The following is a 16,570-nucleotide window of genomic DNA, read 5'->3' as shown; positions in this document are numbered from 1 at the left end:
CTGAACTAGCTCGGGGTCCTGAGTGCATCCTCCCCGCCCCCGGGGCTTTGGCTGTGTGAGCTCGGGGCCAGGTCAGAGACGGGGCAGTTGAGGCTGCCCCTTCCCTCTGGTGACTTTGGGGAGAGTTTTCGGAAAGCTCTGCTGGACCCTCAGCCAGGGCTGGTCCCCTGCCCCAGGAGCTGCTTTTAAGCTGGTGCTCTGGCCCTTGCCTCCTCCCCGAGAAGTCTTGCCCGTGCCTGGCCGCGCACTGTGTCGATCTAGACCCATGGACAACCTTCCTGGCTTGACCCGAGACCTGCCTTGTCACGACGGACTCGTCTGGCAATCGCCGGACTGTGGCTCACCCGGTTACTGCCTCCAGACCTGACCCTGATGCTGACTTGACTTCTTAGATTAACCTTGGACCTGCCTCGTCACCACAGGCTTGTCTGGCAATCTAGATTCTCGGCTGAACCCGGCTGCCATCACTGGACCAACCACATCTACCCCTTGCTGGGGAAGCCCTTTCCTCTGCCTTCTCACCAGGGCTGGCTCTTGGCTGCCGTTCCTTTGGGGAGCAGCCAGCCCCCACGGACCCCAACGGCCTGCTGTGGGCAGGGAGTTGGGGTAGAGGCCTCCAGAGGTCCCTTCCCACCCAAATCTTTCTGTGAATTTATGACAGTGCTCTAGCCAAGTTAAAAGGACAGAAAAATTCAACTTCTCTGGGCAGGGCAAAACATAGCGGTGAAGGCTCTGGGTGCTCGGGTGCATGGCGTATTAGATCTGGGGAAGGGAGAAAAGACCAGAGGAACAGGGACAAGGAAAGGGGTCTAGGAAATAGGAAGGTGGAGGAAGATGCGGAAACGGACAGCAGTGCAGCTGCTGTAATATCGCTCCACTACCCCGTAAATCCCGGAACAAAAGGGTAACATCAGGCCCTAGCAGAAGGTACGCGCACAGCTCCGCTTCCTCTGCAGCTGCACTATGTCACAAATGACTCACATTCACATGGCAGTCCTGAGTTTTCAAAACAGAAATACCTGCTGCCCCGCAAGCCCTCCTCCACCTCTTTCGCTGCATGTCTCAGACACAATTAAATGTCCTTCATCTGCAGACATATTTCAAGGCTGGTCTGCTGGTGATGCACGGGCCGAGAAAGGGCACAGAGCTGGACTACCCGGGGTGTGTGTCTCCCAAGGCAGCCTGTGACACAAGGATCTCTCTGTGGAGAGGCTCATCATCTTCTACAGGTCTTCTCGAAGACCTGCTTCTACAGTCATCTGTAGCAGGGGTCTGCAAGGGAGACTGGAAAGATGGATTTAAAACCCCGCATCGCCTAAATGGTATTGTAACACTAAACCACGATGCATTGCAATCCATTTATTCCCGCAGCAGTGATGAGGTAGGGACTTGAAATAAGATTCATTGCTCGTTTAGAAGTCTAAGAACCAGGCCTTTACTCTGAACAGCTTTTCTTGTCACTTTCCCTTACCATTCTTTTAACATTTTCCAAAAAAATTCAAATACACCCTAATGGACCCACTCCGGGATAGCCCGAGTCCTGCTGGAAGCCACAGAGGGGCTGTTTTGCAGTGCAAGTGGAAAGGCAACCCTTGGTCGCTAGCAGGAGTGCATAACTGGGGGTTCTGGCACTGCCGCTGTACAGCTCGATCTCTCGCTGCTGGGGAGATTTATAGGGCTTTCCCATACAGTGTGGGCTGAAAAAGCATGTACAAACAGTGCAAGCAAATATATTTCACCGCAGCCTCATTCTGTGACATCATTTCTTTTTAACAGTGTGAATCACTCAGACCTGAAATCAATCACCCTGTGGCCAAGCGACAAGGAAGTCCAAAGTACTACTCTTAATGGGAACTTCAGAAATGACGACAGTGTTGGTGTCCTGTCTTTTTTCTGGGGCCATTACAAATGTCGGGTGTATTTTTAAGTACGCTGGCGTTTCCCAAGACGCTTTGCTTTAGGTAAATGTATAGCCATTGTGTGGCATGTGTGTGTACAGCTGCACAAGCGCATTTGACATACCTCCTAAAGGTTGTTTTGCTAAGGTCTGTGACTTACTATACAATTAGGAACCTCTTTTCTGCAAGAGTACTAAACACTCAGCTATTCTCCTTGACCCCAACAAGGGTTGCTAAGTACTTCAACTCTTTTGCAAAACTAAGACTCTTATTTAGGCGCCCCAAGCTGGACTTAAGACTCCAGTCGAAGCACCTAGTTAAAAAACCAACAGTTGCCTTCAGTCATTACGACTAAATTCACTCTGTCAGCAGCGAGTACCATAGCTGTGTTCCGATTATCCCCAGAACTGCTTCACGCTGCAGGGCAGCCAGGAGGTGCTCAGGCAGAGCGGACTTGCTATAGGAATCTATGCTGACCAGAGCTGGACGCACTAGATTTGCTTCAAATCCTTGTTCCCCACTATGTTTCCTGTACCAAAAGAGTCGGGTGAGACCACGTCACCAAGACATCTCCGTTTATTCAAAACAGCCTCTCATCTTTCAGCTTTGTATCATCACGTTCACCCACGTACAGTCTGCTGCGCTCCCTCAAACAGTTTGCTAAGTTACCCTGAGCTGTTTCCCACAGTCTTGCTGTAATTATTGAATGGGTGACTCTGCAACTCAGCAACGGTGTGACCTTTCTGTGGTTATATTTCCGAGTCCTCGATAGGGCCATTCAAAAATACTGCAGTAGGAAGCGATGGCAAAGATTCATTGGGACAGATGAGGTCCCCCAGCGGGAACTGTTTCACTTTTGAGACAGCGTGGCCTCGGGCTGACTTACTGTGCACAACCTGCTGCTTAAGCGTCCCTATCTCCGAGTCCCAGGCTTGTCCCCGCCGCAGTTTCTTAAAGGTGTTACGGAAACCCTCGGTACTGAAGTAGTAGATCAAGGGGTCCAGCGTGCAGTTCATGCTGGCCAACAGCATTGTTATAATTAATACTTGGCGCACGGAGACCTGTGTTTCTTGCTCAGCCTTCACCACCCGGGCCTTTATCATCCCATAAACTGCCAGGGTAGTGTTGTAGGGCACAAAGCAAATGATGAAGATGACCAGATTGACCAAGAGGAGACGGATGGTCTTCTGCTGTCGCAGGGTCTTCGTCTGGCTGTCCTGGCAGAGCTCCTGAAAGATCCGAATCGAGCAGTATGTCACAGAGCTGAGAGGCAGGAGAAAACCCAAGATTTCAGCCAGGACGACGAGGGGGAAGAGGTTATTCTGCCACATGTTGTCACTAAAGCTTTCAAAGCACAGATAAATGGTCTTGTTCTGCACCTCGCAGTGGTTTTGCTTGTGGACTATGGCTGTGGGGATGGAGCCCATGAAGATCACAACCCAGACGATCAGGCAAAGGAGCTTGGCCACCTTGGGGCGCCGCAGATGCCGCCAGCGAAGCGGGTGGACGATGGCAACGTAGCGATCCAGGTTGATGCACATGAGGAAGAGGCAGCTACCATACATGTTGATCTGGAAGACAGAGCCAGAGACCTGGCACAGGGTGTTACCAAAAGGCCAGTGGTGGTTGGAATAGTAGTAGAGTCGCAGCGGCAGAGGGAGCGTGAAGGTGAGGTCGCTCACAGCCAGGTTGACCATGTAGATCATCACTACAGACTTCAGGCGCAGGTAGCGGATGAATATCCATAGGGCCATCACGTTCAGCATCAAACCTGTAATGAATATCAGGATGTAGCCGGGCAGGAGGAGGTGGTGGTGGAAGCTGTAATCCTTGCATGTCCGAGACATATTGGAAGCTGACATGCCCAGCGGGAATCAGGGGAGGGTCTTGCTGAGATGGTTGAGCCTGCTGGTGGGCTGAGGAGGCACAGAGAAAAGCACTGAGAGAAGTCATTCCCCTCTAAGAAGCGACAGGCAGGTCATTCCCCTCATTCGCAGCTGGGAGGTGGATGGGCACATCTCTCTCTTGACTGGTGCTGCTTTGGATTGCTGGTCCGCGGTCATCTGGCAGGGGTGGTGATGTAGTCACCTAGAGTCAGCTTCTGCCGCTGGTTCAGCAATTCTTTCCGGTGGTTATGGGGATGCTGATGCGATGGAGGGTCATTGCCAGTTGTCAGCACAATTCCTGGTCAGAGTGGAAGAGCAAGGCAGAAGAGTTTAAGTTAGAGGAGGAAATCTCTTGAAATGTTAAAATCCCACCATGGTGGCTTCTGCAGCAAGAGCTCACAAAGAAACCAGAAGACTAAGAAAAACGGACAGTAGAAAAGTGAGTAATTATATGGCAGAAGAAGCCAGGGCACAGAGGAGGTAATTGTTGTACAGAAACATTTATCCCTCAGCCCAGAAAATGCACGTTGCTTTGATCACTGCTGGAAGCACATGTATACAAGAAAGGGACAGCACAAGAGCACACAGGGGAAGTAGTCAAGCCAGCTCCAGAAAAAGAAAGAGAGAAAAAGAAAAAGAAGAGAGCAAGCGTTTTGAGGGAAAAATGCTGACTGGAAGGAACTTTAAATAAAAACTGCATAGTATTGTTTTATATCAGAGAAACAGGACTTTGTACATCCATTGGAGATAAAAAGAATTATAAAAAGAATTACGCTACAGTTAGACTTGACTCCACCCTAGCTCCTTTTCCTAGGTGAAACAACCCACAAATACCCGAGTCCCAGCTAGTTGGAATTCCTTACGTTTCTTACGTTCATACAGTTCCTTTAGTGTTCTCACCTGCACGGGACCAGTGGTGTTTATTTGGGTTGCATGTCCTCAGATCATTTTCCCGCTTACAACACGGTAAAGCATGTCGCAGCCCATGTCCCACAAACGCTGAGCAGCACAGCCAGGGAAGGGAGCGCACAGTAAAGAAGGAAGGGCCATGGGATTCGTGTGGACAAACATACCTGTGACTCCAAAGTAGTGTGAGGCTGGTAACCACTTTAGATACTAATGGTAGCACTGTCCTGCCAAATGTTGATCAACTGGAGTGAGTCCAGTGGAAGGCCACCAAAAGGGTCTGGGGGCTGGAGCACTTGCCCCGAGAGGAGATGCTGAGAGAACTGGACTTGTTCTGCTGGAGAAGAGAAGGCTCCAGGGGATGTAATCAGCTGGAGGCTGATGCCCCTCCGGCCCGTGGTGAGAAGGCAGGCTGTCCCCCTGCAGCCCAGGGAGGTCCACAGTGGAGCAGATCTCCACCTGCAGCCCGTGGAGGAGCCCACGCTGGAGCAGGTGGGTGCCCGAAGAAGGCTGTGACCCCGTGGGAAGCCCACGCTGGAGCAGGTTTGCTGGAAGGACTTGTGACCCCGCAGGGGAACCCATGCTGGAGCAGTCTGTGCCTGAAGGACTGCAGCCCGTGGGAAGGACCCACGTTGGAGAAGTTTTTGGAGGACTCTGTCCTGTGGGAGGGACCCCACGCTGGAGCAGGGCAAGAGTGTGAGGAGGAAGGAGCGGCAGAGAGAAAGCGTGACAGACTGACCGCAACCCCCATTGCCCATCACTCTGCAGTGCTGGTGGGGAGGAGGTAGAGAATTTGGGGGTAAAGTTGAGCCTGGGAAGAAAGGAGGCATGGGGGGAAAGGTGTTTTAAGATTTGGTTTTACTTCTCATTATCCTACTCTGATTTGATTGGTAATAAATTACACTCATTTCCCCAAGCTGAGTCAGTTTTGCCCAGGACGGTAATTGGTGAGTGATCTCTCCCTGTCCTTATCTCGACCCACGAGCCTCTTGTTGTACTTTTCTCCCCCCGTCCTGTTGAGGAGGGGGAGGGATAGAGCGGCTCGGTGGGCACCCGGCATCGCATCCAGCCAAGGTCAACCCACCGCACTCCCCATACCTGCAAGGTGGCTACTGGAAGAGGACAGAGTTAGCTCTTCACAGTGAGGCATGGCAGGGGGACAGGAGGCACTCAGCATAAATTGAAGTAATGGAGACTCGGTCTGGATATAGGGAAAAATGTTTGCACGGTGAGCACAGTCAGGCATTGCAACAGGTTTTCTAGAGAGGTTGTGGAGTCTCCATCTTTGGAAGTTTTCAAGACCAGACTCTGTAAAGTCCAGAGTAACCTCATCTGATCTGCTAGTTGACACTGCTTTGAGTGGGAGGTTGGGCTAGAGACTGTCTCAATTATGCTGTGATCCTAAAATTAGACATCTGCTCTCAAAGCTGTGACGGTGGAGTAGAGGTTGGGAAGTATGACACAGTTCCCCACAGCTGTTTGCAGGGGTTAGGTAGACACTCCCTCACAGAGCCCACATAGATTGTGATTTACTTCAAAAGGAAAGTACAATTATCTGTCTAGAGGAAATCTTTATGTAAGGTTGATATTACTGTAAGAGGAAGCTACTCAGCAACTTGACAGGCATGACAAGCGTGTCAGATCTCCTGGATGGCATTGTGGGGCAATGTACAGATCTAGAGGGAGGATCTATTAAAGACAGAAGCGTGTGCTGACCTCACAGGTAGGAAAAGATTAATTCTGGCAACAATAAGTTAAACAAAGAAAGTGGAAGTCTAATACGAGAGCAGATAGCTATCAATTTGCCCATTCTTTTTTGGTGTTGGGCAGGTCCACCACCAAGACAGGTTTCTTAGAGGAACTTCTATTGGTTTGTCAAGCTGTTCTGAGAGGATTTCACCCTTCTTGGTAGATGAAAACTTTGTGTGAAGACTTGCATAAGTTTAAAATATAAGATAATCCAGCAAGACAAGGCAGAAGTGCAAGAGTGTTGTTGGTTTCAAGTGAAAAGATTAAATGCCTCAAAAAATCTCTAAAGAGGATATGCCGGCTTTTGCTAGAGCCAAACCCCTGCAATGACTGCAGGCTGGACCAGTGAGACCTTTGTCTTGACCGAGGCAAAGTGAGTGAGACTGAGACTGGGAGAGACCACGACCTGCTCTAACACGTGTGCCCAGACCAGCCAGGTGTCAGGTGAAGGTGACTTGTCTCCACAGACAAGCTATTTTTATCAGAAGGTATTCAATAAACACCTCTAAAGAATATAATACGTAAGCACGGTCCACACTGTGTGAGATCAGTGGCCTATCTACAATTCGTATTCCATCTCAAATCATGGATGGTGAAGGGATAATGTAAGAACAGCGCAATCATGTAGTGATGCTCCCTCAAGTTCTCTTCCTGCTCCCAGCCTATTTTAGCCCAGGGATTTCCCAAGCCAGAGGTGACCTATTCGTATTCAGTAGTCCTCGGGGAACTTTTCCTTCATGACTTTTTCCAGTTGCTTTTTGAGTCGATGTATAATTTACCATCTACAACATCTGGTGCCAGGAGTGTCGATGAGTTCCACAGCTTAATCGCATCTCAGGTGGAGAACCACTTCCTTGTACTAATTTTTGAATCACCACCTGCTAGATTCAGTTCAGTGCTGGAAGACAAAGTGGAAAAAACATACCTGTTCACCTTTACCTTATCACTGATGACTTTATAAACATCTATCATATTCCCCCTCAGTAACCTTTTTTTTTTTTTTTTTTTGAGGCTAAAGGGTCCTTGTCTTCATAGTTGTTCCTCACAGAGGAGCTGTTCTGTATTTTTGAACGTCCTTATTGCCCGCCCCAGCACCTTTCCACTTCTGCTACAGCCTTTATGAGCCCTTCAGTGGGGTGCTCAAAACCCACGCAATGTTGATAATGTGGATGCACTGAGCTGAGTAGGCGTAGATCTCATTTGCAAGAGGTAATGGTCAGTTCAGTTTGATTTTTCTCATCACTGCTAGATGAAATTTCAGCTGTTATTTTAAGGCCAGTCACTCACACTTCTCTTCATCTCTGCAGTTCTTCACAACCAACCCTCATCTTTTCTAACTTGAATACTTTTGTCTCCAACAGATTTGTTATTTTATTATTCATCCCTCATGAATAAGTCAAACAGTCCAAGCCCCAACACTGCTGTCTTATAACTCCACTGAGAAAACCAACCATCTACCCGCATTCTCTGTTTTGTCTTTTAGGCACCTTTTATCCAGGTAGACACCTTTTCGCTGAATTTCTTTAAGCACCATTGGTGCAAGCCCTTTTGAAAGCCTTTTGGAAATCAACATGGGCCACTGTTCACATGCTTGTTGACTCCTTCAAAGAAGGACTGAGAGACACAGCATCCCTTTATAAAAGCCATGATGACTCTTCCCCAGTAATTAGATGTGACTGCATGCCAATTGTTTTTTTCCTTTATTATAGCTTCTACTAATTTCTTCAGCACAGACATCAAGCTCCCTGGTCTGAAATCCCCCAAGAGCCTTTTCTCAAATTGTGTCTGCCAGTGAGCCTTTAAAAGCAGTTTTAAGCTGCCATAAAGAGAGTTTCTGCTGTGGAAATCTCCCAGGCTTTCCTGTTATCAACATCAGTGCAAGACATCTATTTAGTTTTTTGCCCATCATCACCTTTTCATTTTTTCTGAGTGGTCTTTCCTGACATACTAGCCCTTCAACCTTCGAGACATCAAACAGCAGACTTCTAAACTGGCAGCAAAGATCACTGGGACTGGAAAATAGATTGGGTTTTTTTGAGGGGAATTTTTTTTTGGGGGGGTGGTGGTGAGTGGATGGAAACACAGAAGTAAGAATCTGCTAACGGTGGTGTTATTGAAGCTAAGCGGATAGTCTCAAATTTGATGTAACAGATACTGTAATCAAGACCTCAGAGATCTGTAACGAGATGAGTACATGCACGGTCCTTGGAAGCTGTGGGAACGGAGTGTTCCTCTGCAGAGCTCTGAAGGTCCTGGTTTGACTGTCCCTCGCTGAAGAGGAAAGCTACGGGTGAAGCAGGCTGCTAGCAGGGAGACAGAAGAGCTGAAACTGGTTAGATTATCCTTGTTGGTTAACGTCTGAGAGCCACAGGCTCTCTTTGTGCCTGCCTCTAAAAGAACTTCAGGTACTCGTTGTTCTACGCGAAAGCCGCTGAGAGGTCTCAAGTTATCAGCTGCGTAAGGAGGCAGGGGTACCGCAGCTGAATCGTCATCCTCCTCATGACGAGGTGCTCTCTTGAAATCCTGAAGGAACTTTCTGGTTCGTGACTGACCTTATGTGGCCCAGGAGATGGAGGAAGCATCTTTTTACCTCTCAGTGAAGACCAATATGAGCCCCTGAAGGCCATCTGCCCAGACCGTGGCCTTTTCCCCAGCAGGGACAGAAAAGAGCAATCTGAACTACAGATGCTACCTAGGCAGATGCTTCTTTCTGGTTTTCAGTTGGAAAAGGGATTTGTTGCTAGTATTCTCGCTCTGGGAGGGGGGAATGACATAGACACGACACGTGCGTGCGCGCACACACACGCACGCACGCCATGAGCACCCGCTGCGGGGATGTGGAGCTGCAGAAACTAGAGGGAAAGGAAAACACCCAAGGAAAACACAGAAGTGAGGGAGGAGGAGGTGCTGGTATAGGTGTGCGACGGGGGCAACATCGGCTCCCGTTGCTGTCTGAGGGGAGAGGAGAACATGATGCTGGAGGACGGGCAGACAACCCCCCAAAAAAACTAGCTGAAAAGAATGCACCATCCTCCCCTCCCACCCGACCCCCCTCCTGTGACCACCCCACGCCCCCAAGCGCTCGGGAATTGCCCAGGTCCCTGGCTGGCGAGGGGTGCCGGACTGAGATGAGCCGGAGGTCGGGCCCAAGGTGGGCACCTCTCGCCAGCGGCAGCAAAAGAGCTGCTAGGCAGGGACACCCCACGGGACATGCAAAACCCACGGGGATTTTGAGTTTTTTTCTTTTGGGGGGTGGGAAACCCTAGCTGAACTTGCATACAGGGGCTGGAACAGGCAGTCGTGCCCTGAGATGAGATGCGTGCCTGGCATCTCGTTGCCCGGTCCTGGGCGTCTTCTCTCCTGATGCTATCTCACCAGTGGGCGCTGCCTCCGAGCACCGTAAAAATGACGAAGGAGCACAGCGTGGTGGGATACAGGCTCATGCACGGGGCTGAGAAATGAGGTGGAAAAAGACAGCTAGAAAAACCTTGCTGAGTATGCCGCAGGGTCAGTGTTTCCGAGAGTGACTTATTTAAACTCTGGAGCGCTTTGGGGCTGCCCTGGGGATGCAGACAGAGAATGTGGCATTGGGGTGCAGAGCAGTGCAGCTGAAAAAGCAAACTGCACGAGCTCGCTTACTAAATCTGAAACTAAGAGGAAATAACATGAGCACACCAAACCTCAAAAAACCTACTCAACTTTGCTTTAGAGATAGAAGGTATATTTTTTCATAAATGTGGATGCTTTTAACCTGCTGTAGGTGATATTTAAGCCCCACTTTTCACCTTTTTTATAACCCAGAAATTAGGTTATTGTGACGATTAGAACGGTGAAGACATTAATTCAAGACTTAGGATGGCTTGCTTTTAACGATAGATACATGACATCGAAGCTGAGACCTTTGTATTTAACTCGTGGGATCTGATCACACTGCTGCTGCCTACTGCCTAGAGGTGTCACCCCCCTTCATCTCCTGAGGGCCTCATGGAAGAGGACTTCCATCCTGGGCGCCTTGGCAAGTAAGTTCTGCAGGCTGCCTGTGCTTCTAGTATCACAGGATCCCCAGGAAAGCCTCCGTTTGAACAAATACTGAGATTTACCTTGCACGTCGAGGTTCGCTGGGCAACTGAAGAGGCGTAGAAGGTTCCCCCCAGTGCCCCGTGGTCAGGTCTGGCAGCACATGTGCAGCAGCTCGGGGGGGACCAGCGCCCAGTGCGCCCAGACCATCCAGCCCCCCAGATGTTTCGGTCCTGCTTACCTCTCTGCTGGTGAGGAGCCAAGGGCGCGCGAGGGCTTGCTGGCTAGCGATCGCCGTCGCTGCGGAGGTCTCGATCCAGGCACCGCGACTGCAAGGAGCTTGAATCAAAACAGAACCGGGCGGGCTTTTTGGCTACTTGTTCATCCAAATCACAGCTGTCCCCTACCGCACCATGGCTGGTTCTACATCTGCCGTGCTGCAGTTCATCTCCCCTCCTCTCTCACTTCCTGATGTGCTTCTGGCTGGCCACAAAGCATGAACTTTGCTATCCAAAGCTGATAAGCTAAAAAACATCCTATGAAAGCAAATGTAATCACGAAAGAAGCAACACCCAGGTGTCCTTGCAACCGAGGGAGACCAGCCCTGGGTCATAGTGCCAAATACTCGCTCGTTTTCGCTCCCATGCTAACTCAGCCAACCCCAGGACTGACAGGGGAAAAATGAGAACATCCCCTCCCCAAAATATTGCCAAACAAGAGGTAGAAGTGAAATAGAGGAAGTGAGAGCAACGTTGGTTTAATCACTAGCCAGTGCAAAGGCTCGGAGTCCTGTCAGTCCCCGCCATGGGCTTGGGCGCTTTGGGGCTGAGCTCCTGCCCGGCGTCCCAGCTGTGCACTGCTGGCACGTGGCAGGGACCCAAAAAGAACCGAGCTCTGAAGAGGTTGCCAGCGCCTGTGGCAGGCAAAGGCATGTTTGCCACAAACGTCAATCCCTGTCGTTCAATGCTCCAGGAGGCACGATGCTGAGAAAGTACAAGGGCTGATTTAGCAGGACATCTGCAACCTAGCACTGCCAAGTAGAGTTGGGAAGGGATCTGCCCTTCTGCAGAGCCCATCTGGCACTCTGCTGCTTCAAGTCCTGTTTCTGCTTTGCCAGTCCCAGCACACCTGGAAGAAGACGCGGGTCATGGGGACACTCCGAATCCTGCTGTTGTCCTTCCCCAGGACCAGCTGCCCCGAGAAGAAGGTGCCGTGCCTGTGGGCTCCCTCGCTCTCCGCCGTCCTTGCCCGGCTCCTCCATCTGCTGGCTGTTGCTGCTGGTGTTTGACTTTCTCACTCCCTGCCTGCCTTGTTCTGCCATCACTGCCTTCTCATTCAGGGAGTGACATGCCAAGGGATATATGTTCCCGCTGCTCATAAATCCTTGGAGGGTACAATAGCACCCGAACTACTGATCTCACCCTGCTGCTTTTTAGTGCCTCTCTTTTTTTAACCAGACCCTCTTTCTCATTTCCTAGTTGCTGGGATCTTTGTTCTCACAGCTTTTTGTGTTTCTTCAGTTCCCATCAAGGCTCTGGTACTGATTAAGGCTTGCAGATATACCGGGGGCAGGCTGTCCTTCTTCCTTTGCAAAAGGAGTCTCCGACAGCCCCCGTGGGAAATTTCACACACACACCCCCCCCCCCGCGGCCCTCGCCCCCCGCACCCCTGCCCACACACCTGGCTGAGCCTGGCAGCCCTGGCTTTACCGTGTGTGTCAGAAAAGGAGGACACGGTGGCACTTAGCCCGGGCAACGAGCCCGCGCTGCCCCGCAGCATCCCTCACCCAGCCGGGTTCACTCACCTCGCTCGGTCTCGGTGCATCAGCCCTTGAATTCTGTCTCCCCCCGCCCGGGTGGGTTCACACCTCTGCCCCTCGCTGTCTCTTGGAGGCTCAGCTTGTGGGGGAAGAGCAGCACAACCCCCGGCATTTCTTCACCGCTCTCTGAGTCGCCAGCAGGTAAGACCAGATTACCGGGGTGTGTGTCGGAGGCTACACCCTGATGCTGCAGATCCCAACACGCCTGCCGCCCCGGAGTGCTGGCTCCAGAAAGCAGGAGCAAGGACCCAACAGAACGAGGGATGCGGGTGGCTGGGAAGGCACGGAGAAGGGTGGAAAGCGTGCTACAGCAGAGGGGCTGCTCAGGTTCGAAAGGATGATTGATAAACCCCAATATTCTTCAGCTCGCTCCGTGCAGGGAAATGTGGGAAAGCACAGCAAAGGGGTGAATCCACATGCGGGGCCGTGGTGGAAGAACCACAGCAGGGCCAGAGCAGCCGCGTTTCGCTTTCTGAATGATTCAGACGGGAGAAGCAGAAACTTCCAGGCTGCGTGAGAAGCTTCACCTTCCAGGGCAGTGGGGACAGCTGACACTTCCCAGGCCTGCTGGGGGAACGGCAGGCTTTCCTCCCAGGACATTTCAGCTCCCCAGTCGCACAACTCACATTTTCCTGGACTCCCAGGGGCATTAAGGAAAGGGCTGGCCGCTGAGAAGAGGGGCAGCCACCCCGTTATGCTTGCTTAGGAGAAGGACAAGGACTGTCCCTCTTGCCATGGGGAAGAAAATGAGGGGGGTGAAGGGAGACCTGCCAGGGGAAGAGTTAAGAGAGTTAAGGGTTGCGTCTGTTTGCCGTAGCTATGTGGGCTGCAGGGTAGAAAAGAAGAATCTCCAGCCTGGAGGAGGCAGATGAGGGAGGGTCCTCAAGGACGGCGGCTGGGGATGAGGGAGGCGGCAGGTCTTCCCCTCTCTGCTCCCAAGAGCTATCACCGCAGGGAAACTCTCCGGCTCCCCAAAGGGCTTGGTGGAAAGTGATGCCGAGTCGATGGTCCTGCTTGGTGCTGCCAAGTTTTTCTTGTGTGGAAGGATCTGTTTACAGCTGACTGGGTCTTGGGCTGCTCCCTGCTGCTGAAGTGACTTGACCGGGGAAGAAGGCAACCGGATCGTCTGCTGACAGGACTGCAGAGACCGGGGGTCTGACGCTGATGCTGTCCCCGGCCACGTGAACTCGTTCTGACGGATTCCCGCCCCACAGCCCTAGTTCAGAGCTCTCCCACGATGCTGCCCCAGCTGTAGGTGGGGAACAGCACCGGCGTGGATGCCCTCACAGGGCCAACCTGGCAGGTTTCTGCGGGGCGCTGGGTCTCCGATGCCGGCAGGCACGCCGTGGTCATCGCCCAGGGCAGGGGCTACGCGTGCTTTGCAGCGCCGGACCGGAGCTGCCGTGAGAGCAACTGTCGGGCAGATTCAGTGGGAAGTCGCAGGAGGGGATTCAGGCGGCTGCCGCACCGTGGCTGAACGAGGAGTTTTGCCAGGGACGGGATGGAGATGGTGTGGCTGTACGTGGTGCTGATTCCAGCGCAGCACGTCCTTGCCGTGACCTGGCTGTGAGTATGTTTTGCACTTGTACTGTCTGGCTTGGAAAGTCACCTGGGGTGGTGCTGCCTCCCAAGAAAACAGACAGAACTGTGAGAAAAGGGTGGAAGGGGGAACCTGGGCAACCCGACGGCAGCACATTAGAAGGGGCATCTCTGGGAGCGTGAAGGGAGAGGGACGGCGAAGCTGAAGAGGCGCAGACCGGGATGGGGAGCAGGAATGTCCAATTCGGCACAGACAGGAGGCGGCACATCCCTTTCCCTGCCCTGTTTCTGCGCCAAAATAAGGCTATAGAGGGCTAGCCCCCTGCAGACACGGCCCTGGCTCTAGCCCAGCTGCAGCTGAATGTCTCCCCTGCCCCACAGGTACCTGGCCAAACAGCCTTCTCTGCGGGAGGTCCTCCGGGACCCCAGCGGCTGCGAGGGTCTGCCGGGGCTGGTAGAAGAGCAGGTCCGCGTTTGCCGGCGGCAGGCGGGAGCCATGGACGCGGTGAAGCGAGGTGCGGAGCTGGCCGTCGAGGAGTGCCAGCACCAGTTTCGGTCTCGCCGGTGGAACTGCTCCATGCTGCAGGGGCTGCAGGTCTTCGGCAAGGTCGCCATCCAAGGTCAGCGAGGGGGAGGTGGCGCAGGCAGAGTCGGCGTGGGGTCCCTTCGGTACGCCCACGGGGTCCCCTTGACGCATCAGCCTTTCCTGGGGTAGTGTGCAAGTGCCACACTGGGACCGGCCCAAGAGCGGCCAGTGCCTTCCTCCACGGGCTAACAAAGCTGCCAAAACAGAGCAAACTGAACCAAATGCACATGCTGCTACAAATATTAATATTCTGGCTAAACTTCTTCCTCATTTGGCCAGGCTTGGCTCTTTGGTCCCGTCTGGACCATTCTGGGTACCATCTCTGCATACTGATAGATCTTCCCCTCCACCCTGCCACCAGCCCAGCCCTTTGGAGCAGCAGCTCAAATCAAACCTTATTCCCTGAAGCTACGGTCCCTTTTTGTTGCGGGCCAGGGAAAAAGGATTTGCCTATGCCCCCGAAACAGCCATTTCTCACCCCGCTGCAGGCACGCGGGAGTCTGCTTTCGTCCACGCCATCTCCGCCGCCGGCGTCGCCTTTGCTGTGACTCATGCCTGCAGCCGTGGGGAGCTGGAGAAGTGTGGCTGTGACCGCAAGATCCGAGGAGTCAGCGCCGAAGGTGAAGGAGGCCGGTGGCAGGGAGGGGATGGCAGAGGAGAAGATCCATGGGGAAGACGCTCAGCAGGGGAGGAGACACCTCCCCTCTCCTCAGCCCTTTGGGAGCTCCTGCCAGGGCTTCTCCTTCTTCATCTCATGGCCACTTTCCCTCTGCAGGTTTCCAATGGTCGGGCTGCTCTGATAACCTGTCTTACGGGATTGCCTTTTCTCAAGCCTTCGTAGACAACCCTGAGAGGAGCCGCGGCATCTCCTCCAGCCGAGTGCTCATGAACCTCCACAACAATGAGGCTGGGAGGAAGGTAAGTGCAGGAACAAGGGTTGGGAAGCAAGTCCGGTTTCAGGAGCTTCTCCCTGGCTAGGCAAACCTCGGTCCAGCCCCTTTACCCTGAGGAGCAGCCCAGAGGGGTCCCAGCCTCCCCTACCCACCTCTGTGCAGAGTCCCTTTCCTTACGGACCCCAGCTGGGATTTACATCCCTTGCCTTTTCTGCAAAGGAAATGAAATTTCCCCGCTCTGCTCTGAAGGGCTTCCCTGCCACTCCAGTCCCTCCTCCTTTGCAAAGACACAATCCTCTGCAGGGGCTGTTGTCAGATCTGGTGCCTTCCTTGAGCATCCTCTGGCTCTGGGCAGATCTGTTCCACTCCCCACCGCCCCGTGGGTCAGAGCAGATCCCCGTCTCTTCCCCTGCCTCAGGGATTTCTCTTACAGATGCAAGCCAGCCTGTTTCCCACAGAGTGAATCCCCTTCTGTTTCATACTGGCCTGGCTTAAAAAGACCTTCCTTTTCCCTTTCCCTTTCCCTTTCCCTGGGCTGATCCTATCCTCCAGCCCCACGGGAGGTGTGGGGGGGCAACGACAGCTGCTGGGGGGCCCGCAGGCATGGAATTTGTAGTGCAGGGTGTCCCGGGTCCGGCTGGCAGCTGCCTCCTGTTCCCCAGGCTCTCCTGGCCCACATGAAGGTGGAGTGCAAGTGCCACGGCGTGTCGGGCTCCTGCGAGGTGCGCACGTGCTGGAAGGTCATGCCTCCCTTCCGCAAGGTGGGCAACGTCCTCAAGGAAAAGTTCGAGGGGGCGACGGAGGTTCACCCCAAACAGGTCGGTTCCCGCAAGCTCCTGGTGCCCAAGAGCTCTCGCTTCAAGCCCTACACGGCTCACGACCTGGTCTACCTGTTGGCCAGCCCAGACTTCTGCAACCGGGACCCCCGGCGCGGGGTCTTTGGCACTTCTGGCCGCCGGTGCAACCGGACATCCCCGGCCATGGACGGCTGCGAGCTCCTGTGCTGCGGCAGGGGCTTCCACACCGCCCAGGAGGAGGTGGTGGAGCGGTGCAGCTGCAAATTTCGCTGGTGCTGCTCCGTCAAGTGCAAGCAGTGCCGGCACCTCGTGGAGACGCACAGTTGCCGCTGAGGGGGAGCGTGCCGGGGCGGTGGGAGGCTGCCGGGGGGGCTGCGAGGTCACGGGGAATGGACGGTCCAGGGAAAGACACGGGGAAGCAGGGGAAGGTGTGGGGGATACACACAGCCTGAGAAGGAGCGGAGGAGATGTGGGGTTTTG

At 53.2% G+C, this 16,570-nt stretch overlaps 2 protein-coding genes across 3 annotated transcripts; one reads left to right on the top strand and one right to left on the bottom strand.

Annotated features, from left to right (window-relative positions):
• Positions 1-2,465: 2,465 nt before the first annotated feature.
• LPAR5 (lysophosphatidic acid receptor 5) lies at positions 2,466-14,275 on the bottom strand. Of its 2 annotated transcripts, none has more exons than XM_049824952.1 (3): positions 14,200-14,275; positions 10,698-10,795; positions 2,466-4,082 (listed from the first exon to the last, which is right to left on the bottom strand). In XM_049824952.1, the coding sequence occupies exon 3, from the start codon at positions 3,758-3,760 to the stop codon at positions 2,648-2,650; it is 1,113 nt and encodes a 370-aa protein (XP_049680909.1). In that variant the 5' UTR covers positions 3,761-4,082; positions 10,698-10,795; positions 14,200-14,275; the 3' UTR covers positions 2,466-2,647. The 2 variants fall into 2 exon arrangements, with proteins under 2 accessions (XP_049680909.1, XP_049680908.1); XM_049824951.1 differs by lacking the exon at positions 14,200-14,275 and adding an exon at positions 12,261-12,298.
• LOC126049094 (protein Wnt-4-like) lies at positions 13,619-16,492 on the top strand. The gene is made up of 5 exons (XM_049824953.1): positions 13,619-13,841; positions 14,196-14,434; positions 14,889-15,020; positions 15,176-15,318; positions 15,956-16,492. Exons 1-5 carry the CDS (start codon positions 13,777-13,779, stop codon positions 16,421-16,423), a joined length of 1,047 nt encoding a protein of 348 aa, XP_049680910.1. The 5' UTR covers positions 13,619-13,776; the 3' UTR covers positions 16,424-16,492.
• The last annotated feature ends 78 nt before the right edge of the window (positions 16,493-16,570 follow it).

The sequence above is a fragment of the Accipiter gentilis genome, chromosome 21, assembly GCF_929443795.1.
Source record: "Accipiter gentilis chromosome 21, bAccGen1.1, whole genome shotgun sequence".
NCBI lineage: Eukaryota > Metazoa > Chordata > Aves > Accipitriformes > Accipitridae > Astur > Astur gentilis.
The sequence above is the reverse complement of the archived record's forward strand: the minus strand, read 5'-3'. Positions and strand labels throughout refer to the sequence as shown.